The sequence below is a fragment of the Heteronotia binoei genome, chromosome 18, assembly GCF_032191835.1.
Source record: "Heteronotia binoei isolate CCM8104 ecotype False Entrance Well chromosome 18, APGP_CSIRO_Hbin_v1, whole genome shotgun sequence".
Classification (NCBI taxonomy): Eukaryota; Metazoa; Chordata; class Lepidosauria; order Squamata; family Gekkonidae; genus Heteronotia; species Heteronotia binoei.
This window is the reverse complement of record NC_083240.1, coordinates 37,989,543-38,012,749: the sequence shown is the minus strand read 5'-3', so window position 1 is coordinate 38,012,749 and position 23,207 is coordinate 37,989,543. Positions and strand designations below refer to the sequence as shown.

At 48.5% G+C, this 23,207-nt stretch overlaps 1 protein-coding gene across 1 annotated transcript in view; it reads right to left on the bottom strand.

Moving 5' to 3' along the window:
- Positions 1 to 1,897: 1,897 nt before the first annotated feature.
- The window catches only part of TRPV1 (transient receptor potential cation channel subfamily V member 1), a 58,052-nt gene continuing 36,742 nt past the window's right edge, over positions 1,898 to 23,207 (bottom strand). Inside the window, exons 15-16 of the mRNA XM_060258975.1 lie at positions 20,384 to 20,513; positions 1,898 to 2,111 (exon numbers count right to left, since the gene is read on the bottom strand). Of these exons, the coding sequence (XP_060114958.1) occupies positions 1,898 to 2,111; positions 20,384 to 20,513 (344 nt within the window). The remainder of the gene's footprint in view (positions 2,112 to 20,383; positions 20,514 to 23,207) is intronic.

Below are 23,207 nucleotides of genomic sequence, written 5' to 3'. Positions count from 1 at the left end.
TCCTTGCTTTAGGGTCATCAGAAAGCAGGGGACAGAGGGAAATGTCTGCAGGGCACTCCATTATTCCCTATGGTGACCAATTCCCATAGGGTATAACGGAGAATTGATCTGAGGGTATCTGAGGCTCGGGTGTGTGTGTGTGTGTTTTTAATAGAGGCACCAATTTGCAGCATAGCATCTGATGCCTCTCCTCAAAACACCCTCCAAGGTTCAAAAGGATTGGACTAGGGGGGTCAGTTCGATGAGCCCCCAAAGAAGGTACCCCTATCCGTCATTATTTCAATGGAGGGAAGGCATTTAAAAAGTGTGCCGTCCCTTTAAATGTGATGACCAGAACTCCCTTTGGAGTTCCATTCTGCTCGTCACAACCTTGCTCCTGACTCCACACCAAAGTCTCCTGGCTCCACCCCCAAATATTCCTTGAATTGGACTTGGCAATCCTAAACTTGACTGCTTGGATTCTCTGGAAGAAGCTGGGTGGGCATAATAGGTCTAGATAGAAAATGAATGTTCAGAAGGATTTTTTGTCTCTGTCCTCCCCTGGAATAAGGGATTATCACAGATGCCAAGGAGGCAGCTTGGGTAGCAGACAGACATAGCACCGGGACACACTGAACAGAGATTCTCGTAAAGCAGGGCTAGCGTTGCATTCTCTTTTTAGATTGAACTTTCAAAACAATATACAACACGTGCAGTCAAATAGCCTATAAGAGGCAAAAACCTATAATAACATATCTATATCATTGTCCTAGATCAATTCAGGCAGCAAAGTTCAAGAGGTAGATACAACCAGACAATGCTATCAAAATGAAAAGCTGCAAATAGACTCCCTACCAGTGTTCCCTCTACGCTGAGTTAGCGTGAGCTAGCTCACAGTTTTTTTAGCCTCCGGCTCACATATTTGTGTCTTAGCTCAGGGAAAATGGCCCCAGAGCAAACTAATTCATGCAGTAGCTCACAACTTGAATGCCAGTAGCTCACGAGGTAGAATTTTTGCTCACAAGACTCCAAAGTTTAGAGGGAGTATTGCTCCCTACATAGAAAAGACATATTGACGAGTTCAAAAAGAGCTCAGCTTATAGAATGCATGGAATACACAGGGAAAACTAACTTCCTAGGAAAGGAAGGGGGAAGGGGAAAAACAAAAAACAAAAAATATACACCATAAAGCCAAAATGCAATAGGGGGAGGAGTGTCACTGCTTTTAGAAAAATATCAGATTGTGATAAAGATTCGTTTTCTTGGCAAAATGTCAAGGTCAGAGAGGTATGTAACAATAGGAAACCATAGCTTCACGGAGACTTCCTGGGATTTGGGTGTGTGTTCTGGAGAACTGTTTTCCAAGTATTAAATAGTCCCAGAGCGGATTCTCCAGTCATTGACTGAGGGCATCTTGCGGTTCCTCCAACGCTTTGCAAGGGCAAACCTTGCCACTGTTAATAATAGTGCAAAACCTTTCCATTGAGGTTTTATTTTGCGGCTGTTCTGGCCACCAACCTGGGAGAATGGCTTCAGGCAACAATGGGAGTGACTCTCCAGCGATGGTGCTAATTTCAGGAACAGTATCTCTGCAGAATTTATTAACAGTGGGACAAGACCACAAGTCTTGTGTGAAAGGCTGACTCAGGGGGCGACACTTGGCAGCCGCGGGGGTCCCAGTGCACCAGGAATGCCCACTCTGCAGTGCCAGCCCTGGAGACCTGCAACAGTTCGGCAGCCTGCTTTCCCTGTAACTACCTGCCTTTTCCCTCTGGGCTGTGGCCATGTCTGCCCCTCTGGGCCCCTCTCATCCTTAGTATGTGTCTGGTGGCCAGGGCCGGCATGTGGGAGTCAACAAAGCAGGTGGCAGCCCGGGGTGCCACCTAGCCTAAGGGGCGCTAGGAGGCACCCCCTCTCCTCACACGCTGCGCCCACTGCCATCCCAACCTCGCTGAGGTTTCCTGAGCCTCGGTGAAGTTGGGGGGGGCGTGGCAGCGAGTGTACTCAGAGCCTGGCTCTGAATGCGCCTGCTGCCTTCCCGACCTTGCTGAGGCTTGGGAAGCCTCAGCGAAGTCGGGGGGGGCAAGGGGCGGGCCAACCGTGCGTCCTGCCCCGTGCCCGGCCCTCTCCTGCTACAGAGGGAGCCAAGAAGAGGTTCATCCAGCTCCCTTTGAGGCGGGAGAGGGCCGGCACAGGGGTGGGCCAAGCACTCACGCTTCCTGATGATGTCACTTCCGATTGACGTCATCAGGCCGCGCACTTTGCATGTGTGAATAGACCCCCCCCGGGGGGCCACGTAGTTCGGCCTGGGGCATTAGAGCCCCTAGCAAGCAGGCCTGCCGGTGGCTCTCCTCATCCCGTCAGGACATCAGAAATCAAAAGAGTGAGGCAGACATCAAATGGGGGCCAAATCCTGCCCACTTTGCTCCAACCAGAACTTCTGCCCAGAGGAGAAAGACAAGCAGAGAGAGGTGGATAGGTAAGAAAGCCAGTTTGGTGCAGTGGTAAGTGCATGGACTCTTATCTGGAAGAACCAGGTTTGATTCCCCACTCCTCCACTTGCAGCTGCTGGAATGGCCTTGGGTCAGCCATAGCTCTCGTAGGAGTTGTCCTTGAAAGGGCGGCTGCTGTAAGAGCTCACTCAGCCCCACGTACCTCACAGGGTGTCCGTTGTGGTGGGGAGGAAGATAGAGGAGATTGTGACTGCTCTGAGACTCTGAGATTCAGAGTATAGGGTGGGATATAAGTCCAATATCATCATTTCTTCTTCTTCTTCCTCTTCTTCGTAACATGGTGATGTGAAAGGCATCTTCTCTGCCTGAGAACCTGAGGCTTGCATGGGGGTCCCCTGTATTCAATACTCCTCTAAGCCATGGTGTCTTGTAACAATTTTTTTTTTGCTTTGTGAGCTACTGACATTAAAGTTGTGAGCCACTGCATCAATTACTTTCCTCTGGGGACCTTATCAATCAATCAATCAATCAATCAATCAATCATTTTATTTATATCCCGCCCTCTTCCGCCGAAGCAGGCTCAGGGCGGCTAACAACATCAAATCAGATACAGTAAATTATACAATAAATGTTTAAAAGCAGTAACTAGTTTAACAGTTTAATTAAAATTCTAAATTAATAAAATTAACATTCTGGTGCTTATTCCTGAGCGAAGACAAAAATGTGTGAGCCGGAGGCAAAAAACCTGTGAGCTAGCTCACACTAACTCAGCTTAGAGGGAACACTTCCTATATTTACAGCTCATCTCCAGACGACAGAGATCGGTTCCCCTGAAGAAAACGGCTGCTTTGGAGGATGGACTCGGTGGCTCTGTGCCCCACTGAGGTCCCTGTCCTTCCCAGGCTCCATCCCCAAATCTCCGGAAGTTCCCAACCTGGATCTGGCAACCCTACAGAGAGGACAATTTTGGACCTTATCAACAGAAAAATTTGGGCTGTATCAACAGAAGTCTAGAGTCAGATCACGTGATGTGATGGTATCACTTACTCTGCTCTGGTAAGACCTCACCTGGAGTCTTGTGTTCAGTTTTGGGCACCACATTTTATGATGGATATAGGCAAGCTGAACGAGTCCAAAGGAGGGCGACAAAGATGGTGAGGGATCTGGAGACCAAGTCCTAAGAGGAAAGGTTGAAGGAGCTGGGCATGTTTAGCTTGGAGAGGAGGCGGCTGAGAGGTGATATGATCACCATCTTCAAGTACTTGAAGGGCTGTCCTATAGAGGATGATGTGAATTGTTTTCTGTGGCCCGGAAGGTAGGACCGGAACCAATGGGTTGAAATTAAATCAAAGAGTTTCCGGCTCAACATTAGGAAGAACTTCTTGACGTTAGAGCGATTCCTCAGTGGAACAGGCTTCCTCGGGAGGTGGTGGGCTCTCCTTCCTTGGAGGTTTTGAAACAGATGGCCATCTGACAGCAATGAAGATCCTGTGAATTTAGGGGGATGGTATTTGTGAGTTTCCTGCATTGTGCAAGGGGTTGGACTAGATGGCCCTAGAGGTCCCTTTCCAACTCTATGATTCTATGGCAGTGACTGATCCTAGCTGCCCTTGGGACTTGCACAGCAGGGTGAATGAGCAGGGAGGCACAAATGGCATCCATTTGTCATTGCTGGCAGCACTTGGTGGAGGGAACAGAAGGCAAGACCTCCATGGTCCTTGAAGCCCCTTTGGGATTGGCAGGATGGGAAGGGGGACGAAAGAGCCATGCTCTGCCCCAGGGCTTGAATTCAGCAGGAGCTCACAGGAGCACAGCTCCTGAGCCTCCAGCCAGGGTCTGCAAGCAGTGGGGAGTTCTCTCCCCACCGCACACAGATCCCGGGGCTGACAGGGCTTTTTTGTAGCAGGAGCTCCTTTGCATATTAGGCCTCACCCCTCTTATGTAGCCATTCCTCCTGGAGCTTACAGTAGGCCTGTGCTAAGAGCCCTGTAAGCTCTTGGAGGATTGGCTATATCCAGGGGTCACTTTGTAGAAAAATAGGTGGTGGAGCTCATCCAGGGATTGTTATGCAGCTGCAGCTACTATTCAATGGACAAGGTGGGGAGGAGGAGGGGGAACCTCAGAAAGGTTCAGGAGCTGTGTTCCTGTGAGCTCCACTGAATCCGAGGCCTGGCTGTATCAGAGGTGTGTGGCCTAATATGCAAAGGAGTTCCGGCTACAAAAAAAGGCCATGCGGGCATATGCAAATGAGATACCCTACTGAGCTCCTGCCACCTTTTTTCCTACAAACGACCCCTGCTCTGCCCATTCCTCCAGGTGCCTCCCACAAGAATTGGGAGAGAATCCCACAGGTTGGAAGAGAAAGGCCTTGGTCTTTACCGAAAGAATTGGGAGTTTCTAGAGTTGCCACCCTCCAGGTGGGGCCTGGAGATCTCCCAGAATTACAATTGATCTCCAGGGTTCAGAGATCAATTTCCCTGGAAGACAGAGCAGCTTCAGAGGGCAAAGTCTATGGTATACCATAGAGCAGGGGTGGCCAAACTGAGGCTCAGGAGCCACATGTGGCGCTTTCCTACACATGGTGTGGCTCTCGAAACCCCTGCCGCCCCAGCAGCTGGACTGGAAAGGTGTTTCTCTCTTTATATCACTTCTCCAAGCCAAGCCAGCTGTCAGCTTGAGAATGCATTTAAGTTAGAGTTGCTTCTTTCCACCTCCCCCTTCCCCCATCTATTTCCTTCTTCTAGGAAGTACTTCTTCACCCAAAGGGTGATTAACATGTGGAATTCACTGCCACAGGAGGTGGCGTCGGCTACAAACATAGCCAGCTTTAGAGGGGATTGGATAAAAATATAGAGCAGAGGTCCATCAGTGGCTATTAGCCACAGTATATATATATATGTGTGTGTGTGTGTGTGTGTGGGTGTGTATACATACACACACATATATTGGCCACTGTGTGACACAGAGTGTTGGACTGGATGGGCCATTGGCCTGATCCAACATGGCTTCTCTTCTGTTCCTTCCTTCCTTCCTTCCTTCCTTCCTTCCTTCCTTCCTTCCTTCCTTCCTTCCTTCCTTCCTTCCTTCCTTCCTTCCTTCCTTCCTTCCTTCCTTCCGTCTTGTGGCTCTCAGCCATCTGACATTCATGTACTTGTGGCTCTCAAACCTCTGACGTTTATTCTATGTGGGCTGTTACGTTAAGCGACCTTGGCCGCTCCTGCTATAGAGTCCAAGAGAAACAGAAGTCCTAGCGTTCTATTGCACCCTGCTAAGTGACCTCTGCTCCATAAACTACCCTCCCCAGAAATAACTCCCAAATTTCCAGGAATTCCTCACTCCAGAACTGGCAACTCTAGGCTGCACCAGTATGCAAGATGGAGCCTATTTTCGCCTGTCAGAGGGTGATGTTCGTTATTTAGTTATTTTAAGCGGAAGATTAATCACTCAAAGATTGAAATGTTTCCTGAATGAGAAGGTTTCTCAGTGGTTGAAAAAGGAGGGGACTTTCCCCCCCTCCTATTTAGGTTCGGGTGACCTACTGTGAAAGGAAGCTTTTAAAGAAAATATTAACGACAGCATTCTTTCAATAGGGAGCGGTCACTTCTGTTATAAGCTGCCTCGTACATCTGTCAAGATCTCGCTGCAGGACGCACCTGCCCATCAATTACAATCACCTTCCCAGGCCCTGATCCACCTTCCCTATGAGGTGAAGAAGGTTGCTGTGAGAAACAGGATCTTCTCAGTCACGGTGCTCAAAAATATGGACCTCTTTCCTGTCAGCTGTTTGTCTTACACCAAGCCTCTTGAAGGTTCGGTGCCGGCTGAAAATGCATTTATTTGCTCAGGCTTTCAGTTGACTTTTTTCCCTCTCTCTTCCCTGTAAGCTCTTGGAGGATTGGCTGCATCAGAGGGGTGTGGCCTAATATGCAAAGGAGCTCCTGCTACAAAAAAAGCCCTGCATATTTCATATGCAAATGAGATAGGCTACTGAGCTCTTGCATCTTTTTTCCCTACAAAACGACCCCTGCTCTGCCCATTCCCCCAGGGGCCTCCCACAAGAACGTTTTGTAGAAAAAGAGGTGCCGGAGCTCATTAGCACGACTCATTTGCATAGGCCACACACCCCTGACATCACCAGGAGGTGGACTCAATTATATCAGTTCAGCATCTACCTTCAAATGCTTCTTGAATTGTAATTGACAGAACAATTGTCATAATAAAACCTTATTCCCATCATACGTTTAAAAGTGCTTTCTTTCTTTTTCTTTCTTTATTTGGCATATTTATATCCCACCCTTTCCCAGATGGGCTCAGGGCGGATCGCATTCAAGTAAAACCAGTCACAATAAAACCAATAAATACGATTAAAACAACAGCACAACACAGTATTATATAACAAAGGCAGGCGGGCACATAGTGCAAATTGGAGTATAATCATTCAGTGGTCCAGATATAGTAGTTCAGATGATGGATCACTGTGGAGGACGGGGGGGATAGCCGATGGTATAAAAAATAAAGTAAAGGACGCCCGCTTGCCTCAACTAAACACCTGGCGGAACAGCTCTGTCTTACAGGCCTTTCGGAAAGGTAACAAATCCGGTAGGGCCCGCATCTCCACAGGGAGCTGATTCCACCAGGTTTCAAACAAGTTTATTTCAAAATAATAAAATTGCTTGCTCCTACGTGGCCACAGTGGCATGATGAAGATTTCCATCTGTTTGTTTTATCTGTTTTGGTTCTTTCCCCATTTTTGGTGGTGGTGGTGGTGGGGGGAATATTAGAAAGTTTGTCCAATCTTAGAGTTCAGCAAAAATTCTCACAGGGGGGTTGAACAACGGAGCCCAGAAGCAAGGTTTTTTTTTTTGAGGGGGAGGGTAAGAAAGAAAGAGCACAATAAAATTTAGAGATTCTGGAGCTCTGCTCCTGTGAGCTCCTGCCCACGTTGAGGCCTGGGCAAGTGCGTCTTAACTGTACCTACCCACTGGATTATTGCGAGGATAAAATGGAAGAAAGAAAAGCAGGTCAGTTGCCTTGAGCTCCTTGGAGAACGGGTGAGAGAAATGTCATGGACAGAAACACAGAAGACACTGAATATTTATTATTTTTTTTCATATTTGACTCTTTAAGAGTAAGATAAGCAGACTTAAATAGGTCGTTGTACAGTGGAGACCACAAAGGGGAACAAGGTGATATCACTGCCAATAGTCTTCTGCCCCTGATGTTTTCTGTTCTAGGAACATATAAAGCTGCCTTCTACTGAATCAAGATAGATCCAAGCGGGCAGCCATGTTGGTCTGAAGCAGTTGAACAAAGCAGGAGTCAAGTGGCACCTTTAAGACCAACCAAGCACACGAAAGCTTACGTTCTCAATAAAACTTGGTCTTAAAGGCGCCACTTGACTCCTGCTTTGTTCTACTGAATCAGATCCTTGGTCCATCAAAGTCGGTATTGGCTACTCAAACTGGCAGCAGCTCTCTGGGGTTTCCAGCTGAGGGCGTTTTCGCACTGACCTTTTACTGGCGCGACCACCCTCCTCACGCCGGCGGATCTGCAGGGATTTCGCACCAGAAGCGCCGGCACAGCCCAAAGAGCCGGCTACTTCCGTCGCGAAACCCGCTCAAACGTTTTCCTGCTTCTTGGCGGTTTCCGTTTGAGCGGATCCGCCGGCGTAAGGAGGGTGGTCGCGCCAGTAAAAGGTCAGTGCGAAATCAGCCTGAGTTTTTTCACAGCAACTTGCCTGGACCCTTTTTAGTTGGAGATGCCGGGGATTGAACCTGGGACCTTCTGCTTACCAAGCAGATGCTCTACCACTGAGCCACCATCCCTCCCCAAGGGTCTAGATCAGGGCATGGGGTACATGGACCAAGGGGGCCAAAAACTGCCCCCCCCAAATCACAGCCACAACCCTACTCAGTCATCTGATATAAATCCCCTGTATTGTGAGTCTGGAATTCCCAGGGCCGACTACATCCTTTCAGCCAAAAGAAGGCTATGACACACCCCTCATATCAAAAGGGTATTCCAGGTCAGGCCAGCATTAGCCTGCTTGATATGGTTGCCAACCCTCAGGTGGGGGCAGGGGATCTCCCAGTTTGGAGGCCCTCCCCCTGATTCAGGGTCATCAGAAAGCGGAGGGGGGGGGATGTCTGCTGGGAACTCCATGATTCCCTATGAAGACCAGTTCTCATAGGGTATAATAGAGAATTGATCCGTGGGGCTCTGGGGGGGGGCTGTTTTTTGAGGTAGAGGCACCAAAGTTGCAGCATAGCATCTGGTGCCTCTCCTCAAAACATCCTCCAAGTTTCAAAAAGATTGGACTGGGGGGTCCAATTCTGTGAGCCCCCAAAGGAGGTGTCCCTATTCTTCATTATTTCCAACGGAGGGAAGGCATTTAAAAGGTGTGCGGTCCCTTTAAATGTGATGGCCAGAACTCCCTTCAGAGTTCAGTTATGCTTGTCACAACTTTGCTCCTGGCTCCACCCCCAAAGTCTCGTGGCTCCACCCCCAAAGTCTCCAGATATTTCTTGAATTGCACCTGTTTGAACAGGATCCAGAGAGGAGTTCTCCAGGATCTCAGGCTGAGAGGGTCTTCCCCACCATGAGATCTTTTTTGGTGGGAATCTTGAGGTTAGGTTGCCAGCTCTGGGTTGGGAAATACCTGGAGATTTTAGGGGGGTGGAGGGTGGGGTTGGGAAGGAAGGTGCATAATGCCATAGTGTCCACTCTCCAAAGCAACCGTTTTCTCCAGGGACAACATCTTGGTCATCCGGAGATCAATGGTAATGGTGGAGATTTAGCAGGGGCCACCTGGAGGTTGAACTTGGGTCCTTCCTTCTGCCTGGCCCTGCCCCTCCAGCTCTGAGAGTTCCATGAATCAGAGGTTAAAAGGTCATTTTCGCACATGGCAGAACCACTCTAGCGCCCGGGCAGGCAGTGTCACCCGAAGGTGCATGCAAGGATTGGGTGAGTCTCCAAGGCTCAGTGACAGTCTGGCTGGCAGAAGGTGTGATTCAGATCTGGTCCTTCGGATCGAGTCAGATGATGAATGGCTTGTTTTCATTCCACTGGCTCTGGGGAAACAGTTTTCTGGACTCTTACAGAAGCCTGATCATTTAGGGCCAGGCCATAGCTATGAGGGTGGAGAAAGGAAGAGAGGGGTGGCCAAGCTCACCTGCTTTCATTCCTCCATTAACAATTTTATTAGACATTCTAGCAACAACGGATGAATCATATGTTGTTCAGTGCAACACTTGGCCATGCTGAAGTGTACCGTTTTAAACTGTTTGTGCTGCTTTAGTGGGGGGGGGCATTATTTCATTGAAGAGCCCCGTGGCAGAGAGGGTTAAAGCTGCAGTACTGCAGTCCTAGGCTCTGCTTACGACCTGAGTTTGATCCCCAGCGGAAGCTGGGTTTTCAGGTAGCCGGCTGAGGTTGACTCAGCCTTCCATCCTTCTGAGGTCAGTAAAATGAGTACCCAGCTTGCTGGGGGGAAAGTGTAGATGACTGGGGAAGGCAATGGCAAACCACCCTGTAAAAAGTCTGTCATGAAAACGTTGTGAAAGCAATGTCACCCCAGAGTCGGAAACGACTGGTGCTTGCACAGTGGACCTTTCCTTTCCTTATTTCATTGATTTAGGCAAGAGATAGTGAGTGTTTGTTCATGCAAGAGAGAGTGTTATAGGGTTGCCAGGTCTTACCTGGCTCCCAGTGGGAGGAAGTGATATCATTGTGCTGGGCACATTGTGCAGGGGGCACTCTAGCAATTTGGGTAAAAATTTTATTGTGCCATAGAGTTTTTGCCCAAATTGCTAGAGTGTCCCCCATGTGATGTGCCTAGTATGATGATATCACCCAGAAGTGACATCATAATGCCGGGCAGATTGCGCAGGGGGCACTCTAGCAATTTTGGTAAAAACTCCTTGGTGCCATAGAGTTTTTGCCCAAGTTGCTAGACCATTCCCTGCATGGCATGCCTGTCACAACGATATCACCTGGAAGTGACATTACTGTGCCAGGCACATCGGCACAGTGGAGCTCTTTTAGGCTTCCCAACCCCCCTGCCCTGCTGGTGGACCCCTGGATTAGCAGCCTTTTCTCCCGCTCTCCAAAAACGTGGAAGCGTGGGTGGGAAACGGCGCGGCCTCCCTTCGCGAGGTGCATGCTGGGACTCGTAGTCCTTGCGTCCTCTCCGGCTGCTACAGGCGTCTCCTCGGGGAGTCTGGCCGGCGAGGGGGGGGGGAGCTCCGCCTCCAGAGGACCATGTGCGTTTCTACCTCCAGAGGCTTCAGTCGCTGATTGAAAGGCTTCCTCTTGGGATGGGGTGTCTGTGTTACTTTGAAGAAGTTGGCAGCAACTTGTGAGTAGAGAGGCCAGAAATGGAGGGGGGGGGGGGAGTCTGCTGAGTACTTCATTATTCTCTATGTGGAGATCGATTCTCATAGGGTATAATGGGGAATTGATCTGGAGGTTTCGGGGGCTCCGGGGGGCGCTGTTTTTTTGAGGTAGAGGCACCAAATTTTCAGTATAGTATCTAGTGACTCTCCCCAAAGTATCCCCAAGTTTCAAAAACGATTGGACCATGGGGTTCAATTCTATGAGCCCCAAAAGAAGGTGCCCCTATCCTTCATTATTTCCTATGGAAGGAAGACATTTAAAAAGTTGTGCTGTCCCTTTAAATGTGATGGCCAGAACTCCCTTGCAGTTCAATTATGCTTGTCACACCCTTGTTCCTGGCTCCGCCCTGATGTATCCTGGCTCCACCCCCCAAAGTCTCCTGGCTCCACCCCCAAAGTCTCCAGATATTTCCTGAATTGGACTTGGCAACCCTAAGCTCTTTGGGGCAAGAATCCCCGCACCAACCAGTTCCATGTTGGCAGGTTGAGAGACTCAAAACCAAGGGAACTCTCACCCCCAGCAGGAGGCTGGGAAGCCTAGAGAGCTACTGCCTGACTTTGTTAACCAATCTTAGAAGGGCAAAGAACAGAGCAGGCTTTAACATGCGGCCTGTTGAGGCAGTCAGAGCTTTCTTTGTAGCAGGATCTTCTATGCATATTAGGCCACACACCCCTGATGTAGCCAGTCCTCCAAGAGCTTACAGTAGGCCCTAGAAGAAGAGCCCTGAAAACTCTTGGTGGATTGGCTACATCAGGGTGTGTGGCCTAATATGTAAAGGAGTTCCTGCAGAGGGATGAGACAGTCATTTCCAGAAGCAGAGGAGGGGGTACCCAACCACGTCCCCTCTGACCTTTCACTGTCCTTCTGCTCCACTGCTCCATCTGAACCAATATATTTAACAATATTTAATAACCTTTTTAAACTGGAAAAAGCCCTGTCATATTGGGGGGGGGGGGGGGGGGGGGGAGACTGTTACAATGGGAGTGGGGCATAGAAACTGTGGGGGAACCTGCCATGTGGGAGCCCTGTGCTGGAATGGGAAACTGCACATGCCTGTCCCTAGGTGAGGAACAAAACCAAATAGCTTCTTGTTTTTGCTTTGAGACATTTGCTGGAGAGCAGAAATAAAATCCAGAGTAACTGAATCAGAAAGGACCTCCAGGATCATCTAGTCCAGGGGTGGCCAACGGTAGCTCTCCAGATGTTTTTTTTGCCTACAACTCCCATCAGCCCAAGCCAGCATCTGGAGAGCTACCGTTGGCACCCCTGATCTAGTCCAACCACCTGCACAATGCAGTAAGTTCACAAATATCTCTTCCCTGCCCCCACACACACATCCCCAGTGACCCCTTCTCCATGTCCAGAAGATGGTAAAACCTCCGGGATCCCTTGTCCCACTGGCCTGAAGAGAAATGCCGTCTGACCCCAAAATGGCAATCAGCATTTCCCTGGACATGTAAGAAAGGGCCGCAGGAAGTAAGCACTGATGCAACCCTTCCTGGCCTTCTTCTCATGATCTACCTAAGTTCACAGAATCAGCATTGCTGTCAGATGGCCATCTACCCTCTCGTTAAAAACCTCCAGAGAAGAGCCCACCACCCCCTAAGGAAGCCCTGCTCCACTGAGGAACTGCTCTAATGGTCTAATTCTTCCTAAGGATTAGTCAAAAAAATTCTCTTGATTTAATTTCAACAACCCAGTGGTTCTGGTCCGGCCTTCTGGGGCAACAGAAAGCAACTCTGCACTATCCTCTATATGACAGCCCTTCAAGTACTTGGAGATGGTGATCATATCAGTCGTCTCCTCTCCAGGCTAAACATACCCAACTCCTTCAACCTTTCCTCATAGGACTTGGTCTCCAGAGTGCTCACCATTTTCGTTGCCCTCCTCAGGACACATTCCAGCTTGTCTATATCCTTCTTAAATTGTGGCGCCCAAAACTGAACACAATATTCCAGGTGAAGTCTAACCAGAGCAAAGTAAAGCGATACCATCAATTCACATTATCTGGACATGACTATACTTCTGTGATAAAGCCCAAAATTGCATTTAGCTTTTTAGCTGCTGCATCACACTACTGGTTCAGGTTCAATGTATGTTCTACTAAGACCCCTAGATCCTTTTTGCACATACTACTGCCAAGGCAAGTCTCCCCATCCTATAATTATGCATTTGATTTTTCCTACCAAATTGCAGAACTTTACAGTTATCCTGGTTAAAATTAATATTATTTGTTTTAGCCCAGTTTTCCACCCTGTCAAGAACATCCTGTATGTTGTCTCTGTCTTCTACCACAATTGCTACCCTTCCCAATTAAGTATCATTGGCAAATTTAATAAGTGTTCTCTCTAGTCCTTCATCCAAATCGTTTTTTAAAGATGAAGTTGAGCAAAATAGGTCCCAGGACAGATCCTTGAGGCACTTCACTTGTCACTCCTCCCCAAGAGGATGAGGAACCTTGAATAAGCACTCTTTGGGTGCGATCTGTCAACCAGTTACAGATCCACCTAATAGTAATAGGATCCAAACCACATTTTACCAACTTGTTGACAAGAATATTAACCAGTCTTTATTTAATCAGGCTTTATTTTTACATCAGTCTCTGTCTTCTCATACCAAGTCTTTTCTGGTAAATTTACATTATCAAGGAATGATGTATAAATGGTAAAAAAGAAACAAATACATGGGGGGGGGAGTAGGGTTACCAGCTCTGGGTTGGGAAATACCTGGAGATTAGGGGCGGATCCTAGGAAGGGAAGGGTTTGGGGAGGGAGGGACCTTGACAGATATAATGCCATGGAGCCTGCCTTCCACAGTAGCCATTTTCTGCAGAAGAACAGATCTTAGTTGCCTGGAGATCATAATAGTGGGAGATCTCCAGCTCCTACCTGGAGGTTGGCAACACTGAGGAAATGCCAGTTAACCAAAATGGACAGAAGGAGTAGGTCAGGGGTGGCCAACGGTAGCTCTCCAGATGTTTTTTGCCTACAATTCCCGCCAGCCCCAGCCAGCATGGCCAATAGCTGGGGCTGATGGAAGTTGTAGGCAAAAAACATCTGGAGAGCTACCGTTGGCCACCCCTGCTGTAAGAGATGGGGGAAATTCTGGATTTCCCACAAGAGCTGAGCAACACCTGTGTATAATTTCTTCTACTAAAGAAAGCTCAGGTTCCCAGGTTCAATCCCCGGCATCTCCAACTAAAAAGGGTCCAGGCAAATAGGCGTGAAAAACCTCAGCTGGAGACCCTGGAGAGCCGCTGCCAGTCTGAGTAGACAATACTGACTTTGATGGACCCGGGGTCTGATTCAGTAGAAGGCAGCCTCACAGGACCATTTTGTTCAGCCCAAAACAACGAGAAACTTAAAAGGGTCCATTTGTATCACTCCAGATTTCAGTCAAAATCTTTTCTGCAGCAGATTCTTATGAGTTTTCAGGTCGACTGTTGTAATACGATGACGATTATTAGGGATAATAATTTGTACTGATGTTTCTAAAATAGTTTTCGCAATTTGTGGTGCAGGGTGTCATCGAACACCTTCTACACCTTGCAAGCGAGCTGGGGAAAAAATGGGATAAAGACTAGCTAAATGCACAGAGGGAAACCGGCAACAGGGTATCAACGAATAGCTTGGGTGGGATGGGGTGGGAAGGAGCAGGAGAGCTCTAAGCAAGAGACTGTTCACTGAAGCACATTTTGCTGGAACATACAACTGTTTCCAGAATTCTGTTGAGTCTCCATCTGGCCATTCAAGGTCTAAAGTGGAGTGGAGGAATTCCACAGGCCGTGGAGCCAACTGCTATAAGACTGGGCTGTAAACAAGACAAAAGTACACAATTAGATCAACGCTTTATTTCCATATGGTACTGAAAGGATCAGAAACAAATAAATGCAGGTGGGCAGCCATGTCGGTCTGAAGCAACAGAACAAAGTTTGAGCCCAGTGACACCCTTCAGACCATCAAAATGTAATGCTGGGTATAAGCTTTCCTGTGGCAGGCAGCTTTCTTCAGAATTAAGCTTTGTTTGTCTTAGGGCCTGTTCAGACGCACAGTATAATCAGATGTCGCTGCTGTTTCCTTCCGGATTTAAAGTGGCTGATCAGACAGCAACATCTGCCTCCCGGTATTAACTCGTGGTAGCCCCCTCCCCCCCAATCCTTCTCAGAACCGCATTATTTTGTTACCTGCTCCTTTGCGGTGTTTTTTGAGTTCTCCGGTTTCACCTCGTAGTTTTCTCCATCTGGATAGTTCTGCTGCGATATTAACCAACTTCCGGATGTCTGAAGGCTGTCTCAGAGCAAAAGGAGCCTCAGACCTCCGGGTTTACGGTCGCCATTTTTTTTTTACTACTTAGCGATATGCGCATAACCGCATAATGTTTTCACCTATGCGCATGCGCATAATATGCATATGTGCATAATAGCGGAGAAAGAAAAGAACTGCACGGTGCCATCGTGTGGACGGCAGAAGACGGTTTCACCGTGGAGTGATTCGAATTGCAGTATGGCAGTCTGATCGATAATATCCGGAACAAAGATATTCGGAACAGAACCGGGTCAGTTTAACCCGGACTCAACACGCTGTGTGAACAGGGCCTTGAAGGTGCCACGCTGGACTCAAACTTTGTCTAGGAAGCTTTCAGTTGAAACTTCCTACATTTTTATCTCTAAGGCTGAGCTATCTGGATGGGAGATGCCATGTGCTGGGTTTGGAGACGATCAGCAGTCAACATACTTTATTAGCAAGTACATCGCAAAGACAACATGGTGGGGCCAGGTCCCTGATTATATACATTCACCCAGAACAACCCACTTCCCAGTCCGGTCCAATCCTGACCAGTTAAACTTCGCGCCACTGATCTTCATAGGCGGTTATGATCTTCATCAGTCCCTTCCAGTCAGGTGACCTGCGGTTTCGCATGACTCACCTCAGCGCATGTAGCCGTGCTGTGCTGTAATTTCAGGGACCGAAATGCAAGACACAACAGGAGACCACACTGGGGAGCCAATAATCCCCTCTTCTACATTTGCTGAGGAGGGGGGCATAAATAAATCTATGCATAGTGAGTGTATGTGATACACTAACAATCTGTGGGTCGTTGAGCCAGAATGACAACCCTGAGCCTACTTTGGTGGGGAGGACGGGATATAAATCAAATCAAATCAATAAATAAATTTTGCAGGGAACCTTGAGACGCTGCCTGGAAGCTCTGTGGGACCTGGAATATTGGGACAGATGCCAGCTCTCGATCGCACTAGAATGGGGAAGGGGCACCACTCACGGATACAGCCAGTGCGCAGGGTAATATCTGCTCCATGACCGATAAAGTATTTTTCAGATATCTATTTGGACCAGCAGGGCTTTTTTTTCCGAGCAGGAACGCACAGGAACGTAGTCCCAGCTGACTTGGCATCAGGGGGTGTGGCCTAATATGCAGATAAGTCCCTGCTGGGCTTTCTCTACAAAAATGTCCTGTGTGAAACAACGGTGCTGTTAGGGGTGTGGTCTAATATGCAAATAGGTCCCTGCTGGGCTTTTTCTGCAAAAATGCCCTGTGTGAATCAATGGTGCTGTTAGGGGGTGTGGCCTAATATGCAGATGAGTCCCTGCTGGGCTTTTTTTTCACAAAAATTGCCTGTGTGAAACAATGGTGTTGTTAGGGGGTGTGGCCTAATATGCAGATGAGTCCCTGCTGGGCTTTTTCTACAAAAATGCCCTGTGTGAAACAACGGTGCTGTTAGGGGGTGTGGCCTAATATGCAGATGAGTCCCTGCTGGGCTTTTTCTACAAAAATTGCCTGTGTGAATCAATGGTGCTGTTAGGGGGTGTGGCCTAATATGCAGATGAGTCCCTGCTGGGCTTTTTTTTTTTTTTTACAAAATTGCCTGTGTGAATCAATGGTGCTGTTAGGGGGTGTGGCCTAATATGCAGATGAGTCCCTGCTGGGCTTTTTCTACAAAAATTCCCAATGTAAAACAATGGTGCTGTTAGGGGGTGTGGCCTAATACACAAGTGAGTCCCTGCTGGGCTTTTTCTACCAAAATGCCCTGTGGACCAGACACATTCACATGCACCTCCCTACCACGAACTACAAGCCTTGGGAGGAACTCTCATTTACTTTACGTAAAACTAGATAGATTAGGCTAGTGTTGCCAGGTTCCCCCTGACCAATTGGGGGGTTGGGAGGTAGGCTTGCCAGATCCTGGTTGGGAAACTCCTGGAGATGTTGGCAACTGGGATGGAGCCTGGGGACGACAGGGACCTCAGTGGGACACAATGCCAGAGAGTCCACCCTCCAAAGCAGCCATTTCCTCCAGGTAGGGTTGCCAATCCCCAGGTGGAGGCAGGGGATTTCCCGGTTTGGAGGCCCTCCCCCCACTTCAGGGTCATCAGAAAGCAGGGGGAGGGGAGGGAAATGTCTGCTGGGAACTCTATTATTCCCTATGGAGACTTATTCCTATAGCAAATAATGGAGGTATCTGGGGCTCTGCGGGGGCTATTTTTTGTGATAGAGGCACCATAATTGCAGCGTAATCCAGTGCCTCTCCCCAAAATACCTTCCAAGTTTTAAAAAGATTGGACCAGGGGGTCCAATTCTTTGAGCCCCCAAAGAAGGTGCCCCTATCCTTCATTATTTCCTATGGAAGGAAGGCATTTAAAAGGTGTGCCGTCCCTTTAAATGTGACGGCCGGAACTCCCTTCGGAGTTCAATTGTGCTTGTCACAGCCTTGCTCCTGGCTCCACCCCCAAAGCCCCCAGATATTTCTTGAATTGGACTTAGCAACCCTACCTCCAGGGCAAGGGTGGCCAAACTTGCTTAACATAACAGCCACATAGAGTAAATGCTTGAGAGCCGTAAAACACTAATGTCAGTTGTTTGAGAGCCACAAGGAAGGAAAGCTGGAAAGAAAGCAAATATATATGGGAAGGAGGACAGAGGAAGAGGTGGAAAGAAAGCAACTTTAACAGTAAATGTATTCTCCAAGCTGCTGGTTGGCTTGGCTTGGAGAAGTGATCTAAAGAGACAAATGCCTTCTCCCAGTTAGCCAACACGGCAGTGGGGGCTTTGAGAGCCACACAATATGTGTGAAGGAGCCGCATGTGGCTCCCGAGCCGCAGTTTGGCCACTCCTGTTCCAGGGGAACTGACCTCTGTAGTCTGGAGAGAAGCTGTAATTCCAGGGGATCTCCGGGTCCCACCTGGCGGCTGGCATCCTTAGATTAGGCACTGGACAATCTCCAGACCTCCAAGATAGGGGCTAGGAAAACACAATTTGGGGGGTGGGGGGCTGGTTACCCTGGGGGCCAATGCAGCCGAAGAAGTCCTATGGCATGTTTCCATTAAATGTTTGAGCAGCGTCTGGGTGTGGGAAAGGCAGAGGGAATCTGTCTGGGTTCCTCTGGTAGTTTTCAACAGCTTTGACTGAACCTTGGTGGGGAAAGAGAAAGAGCCACCACCAAAAAGGCCTTCCCTTTCTGATAGCCGCCTGGCCTTCTGTGAACTCAAGATAGACTGAATTGGGTGTTCCTGCCTGGCTCATTGGAGCTATACGATTGGAGCTTGGGGGCTTGGGAACAATAGGCAGCAGGATCCAAATCCCTGGTGTCCTGCACCTAGCGCCCCCCCCAGGCGCCACATGGCACGGTGGCGGCACCTTCTTCCCTCCCCCCCCCCCCCACGCGTTCACACTGTGCTGCGCCTGGGCCCTGCAGGCCCGATGCGGTGTGCATCTTATCTTTAGAAGGACAGCACTGAAGTGAAGGCTTCTCCCCCCTCATTTCCAGAACCGGAAGGGAGGGGGAGCCAAGCCTTCTCCAGCGCTAAAGAGAAGATGCACACCACGTCAGGGCCAGCAGGACCCTGGCGCGGCATGCTGGGATCGCAGCGACGGCGACCGCGAAAGTAAGGGAAAGGAGGAGGAGGGGCGGTGGCAGTGGGGGCGAGGCGGCGAAGGGAAAGGACTGATGGGCGGAGGGAGTGGCGGCGGCCGGCAGGCGGAGGAGGCAGGCAAACTAGGCACTTGCCTGGGGCACCGGGCGGGGGAGCCCAATCTGGCGCACCCACCCTTCAGGCGCCCTAAGCAACCGCCTAGTTTGCCTAGTGGGCGAGCCGGCCCTGCCTGCACCAATCACAGGCCCTCTGCCGGTCTGAATGACCCCATAACGTGCTTGCACGGAAACCCAGAGTTGTATATAGTTGGCCCCGTTGGCCCAGTTCTCTAGTCTTGTTAGTGCAGCCATCTACCATGCTGTACTCAATGAAGAGCTTGTTATCACTACAATCTCGCCTCATCAGTGCAGAGAACCCACTTTATTATACCTTCCTCTAAGGCTGGGGATACAAGGAGAAGATCTTCACCAGGAGATCTTGGAGCAGGCAGCCCTTTCAGCCTGTGCTTTGAGCCTGTGCCCTTCTAGCAATCCAAAGGCTCATTTTAGCTCCTCACAGTCTCCAGTCAGCAGCACACCTTAGGGCAATGGTCCCCAACCTTTTTGGCACCAGGGACCGGTTTTGTGGATGACAATTTGTTCCAGGGACCAGGGTGGGGGCAATAGTTTTGGGATAGGGTTGCCAATCCCCAGATGGGGGCAGGGGATCCCCCGGTTTGGAGGCCCTCCCCCCGCTTCAGGGTTGTCAGAAAGCAGGGGGAGGGGAGGGAAATGTCTACTGGGAACTCTGTTATTCCCTATGGAGATTTATTCCCATAGAAAATCATGAAGAATTGATCCGTGGGTATCTGGGGCTCTGGGAGGGGTGTTTTTTGGGGTAGAGGCACAAAATTTTCAGTATAGCATCTAGTGCCACTCCCCAAAATACCCGCCAAGCTTCAAAAAGATTGGACCAGGGGATCCAATTCTATGAGCCCCAAAAGAAGGTGCCCCTATCCATTATTTCCTATGGAAGGAAGGCATTGAAAAGGTGTGCTGTCCCTTTAAATGTGATGGCCAGAACTTCCTTTGGAGTTCAATTATGCTTGTCACACCCTTGATCTTGGCTCCACTCCTAATGTCTCCTGGCTCCACCCCCAAAGTCTCTTGGCTCCACCCCAAAGTCCCCAGATATTTCTTGAATTGGACTTGGCAACCCTATTTTGGGATGATAGAATTGTGCACTTTATTTCTATTAGTTTGGCATGGTGGTTAAGTGTGCGGACTCTTATCTGGGAGAACCGGGTTTGATTCCCCACTCCACCACTTGCAGCTGCTGGAATGGCCTTGGGTCAGCCATAGCTATCACAGGAATTGTCCTTGAAAGGGCAGCTTCCGGGAGAGCTCTCTCAGCCCCACCCACCTCACAGGGTGTCTGTTGTGGGGTGGGGGTAAGGTAAAGGAGATTTTGAGCCGCTCTGAAAAGTGCAGGGCTGAATATAAATCCAGTGTCGTCGTCTTATTATTATTATTACTACATTGTAATATATGATGAAATAATTATACAACTCACAGCCCGGTTGCTAACAGGCCACGGACTAGTACCGGTCCATAGCCTGGGGGTTGGGGATGCCTGCCTTAGGGGATCACAGTTTTATAACTAAACAGAGAGGTGCAACACAATACAAACTTTGGGAGAGATTTCTTCCGGGCTCTTTGGTCTTCTGAATCCAAATCATCTTCTGAAATGGGTTTGAGGGAGCCTTCTCGTTTGCCATCCCTTAGCATCGGCACCAAAGTCTTCCAGTTTTTCCCTGAAACTGAGATGAAAACCAGCTTTTAAAATTGCTTCCGTTCTCCTGTTCCAGCATCCTGCCCCTTTAGGGGAAAATGACAGCGATATCTGTGGTTCAAACAGTGGATTCACGCAACCTTTTGTGGCATGGCAATGCAGGTTGGCATGAGCACAGAGAACTGTGTTTTGTGAGGTGCACAGACAGGTCTCGCAGGTAAAGTTTTTATGGGGATGGTACCCAGGTTACCTCAGTCTTGCCAAATCACAGAACACATGAAGCTGCCTTATACTGAATCAGACCCTCGGTCCATCAAAAATCAGTCTTGTCTTCTCAGACTGGCAGTGGCTAAAAAAATTACATTGATTTCAAGTGCATAGGCGCATGGGCGCATGAGCGAAGAGCAAAGTTGAAGAAACATACCCCACTCATCTAAAATATACACAATCATACAAAACCACACAGAATCACATATCGTAAGTCATAGATGTCCATATTATACCCAAATTATGCATCCTAACCACAAACATTCACTCACCACTTCAGAAATGGATCCTTCCTACTGCACTAAACACAGAGAAAGTTCTCAACCATCTTCCCACTCATAATCCTTTGTAATGCTCAAAATAGAAACAGCTGTTTCATTTCTTAAAGTGATACCTCCAGTAACACCCAACAGACACAAGGGGCAAACTTCTGTACATCCAAGTTATATTCACAAGCGACAGAAAAATCTCATGACAGCATTTACAATAAACATCCAAATTACATGCACTTCTTAAAGCGATACTTCCAATAACAACTAATTCTATACATCCAAATTACATGCACTTCTTAAAGCGATACTTCCAATAACAACTAACAGACACAAGGGGCAAACTTCTATATGGTGAGTGAACGTTGACTGTGGGTAGGATGCATAATTTGCGTATAATATGGACTTGTACGACTTACAATATGTGATTTTGTATGATTTTGTGTCTTTTAGATGTGTGGGGTATACCTCTTTGAGGAAGGGTGAACCGGAAACGGTAACAAATGCTGGCGTTACTGTCTCAGGCTTCCGTTACACCTACTTTTATGAATTCCAACTTCTTGATGTTCTGAAGCTGTTATAACTGCTGTTTGGAAATAGGAAAGAACTGATGTAAAATCATAAGGCACTTTTCTTCAATGGAATCAGCGCAAGCGCTAGCACTTTCACCCACCCCGCAGGAGTGGGGGTCGGGGGGCGAAGTTATTGAAGTCTGAGATAAGCTACTGAAGTCTGAAACTGGCATGCTTACTAGGATTGCCAAGTCCAATTAAAGAAAAATCTGGGGACTTTGGGGGCGGAGCCAGGTGACTTTGGGGGTGGAGCCAGGAGACATTGGGGGTGGAGCCAAGAACAAGGATGTGACAAGCATAATTGAACTCCAAGGGAGTTCTGGCCATCACATTTAAAGGGACAGCACACCTTTTAAAATGCCTTTCTTAAGGATAGGGGCACCATCTTTTGGGGCTCATAGAATTGGACCCTCTGGTCCAATTGTTTTGAAACTTGGGGGGTATTTTGGGGAGAGGCACTAGATGTTATACTAAAAATTTGGTGCCTCTACCTCAAAAAATAGTCCCCCCAGAGCCCCCAATACCAACGGATGAATTCCCTATTATTCCCTATGGGAATCATTCTCCATTGGGAATAATAGAGTGCCCAGTAGACATTTCCCTCCCCCCCTACGCTTTCTAAAGGGGGGGAGGGCCTCCAAACCAGGGAATCCCCTGCCCTCTCCCTCTCTCTCTCTCACACACACACACACTTACCAGATCTTCTTCCGGAGAACTCTTGCTGTGAAAACGAAAGCAAAAGAAAGGGCGGGGCCGTTCTCCCAAGCCCTTCCTGCTCCCTGCCCAGCCTTAAAGGGGCATACATTTTACAAACGGCTCAGGAGCTCTATAATGAAGCCTACAGGTATGTTCTCCCCCCCTCCACCCCCCGCTTCCCGCTTCTTGAAGAGCGGGAGATGAGGCTGCAAACCCAGGGGACTCCCGCCAGAGCGGGAGGGTTGGGAAGCCTAATGCTTACATGGGACTGAATGGACGGGGACTTTGGTTGTTATAATTGATGTTTGTCTGTTTGGGTGAGTTTTAAGAGTGCATGTTCCCTGTGATAGCTAAAATGTTTGGAGATAAAGTTTTGGTTTCACCCCGGGGTCCTTGAAATGCACAATATTAGTTCATAAACAACCTGTATTAGAGTTTTGTTATTTATATTTTCAAGGCGGTTCCTTCATGAAGCCTCAATGCTTGTATCCAGTATGTGTATGGAGAGGGTTTTGGCCAGCAACGGAGTGGAAGGCTTTGCTCACGCTTCTAGTAAAAGGAACTGGCTCATTCCCTTGTAATATGCACCACAAGTGGAAGATATTATAATACTGATGAAGTGGGAACACGAAACACGTCTATTATATTACTGCAACTAGTTACTTGTATGCTGTATCAGTAAATCATGATGGGCTCTGTTTATAAGGATTTCATTGTATTTTATGGTTGTCGATGTGGACTTTTGTGTCAAATATATTAAGTCTGAAGCGGTTTTATATTTAAAACGCATGTAAATATATTTTGAAAAGCATTTAAAAGTTTGGTAGCCTATTCATAAGAGCCCTGTGGCGCAGAGTAGTAAAGCTGCAGAACTGCAGTCGGAGCCCTCTGCTCACGGCCTGAGTTCGATCCTAGTGG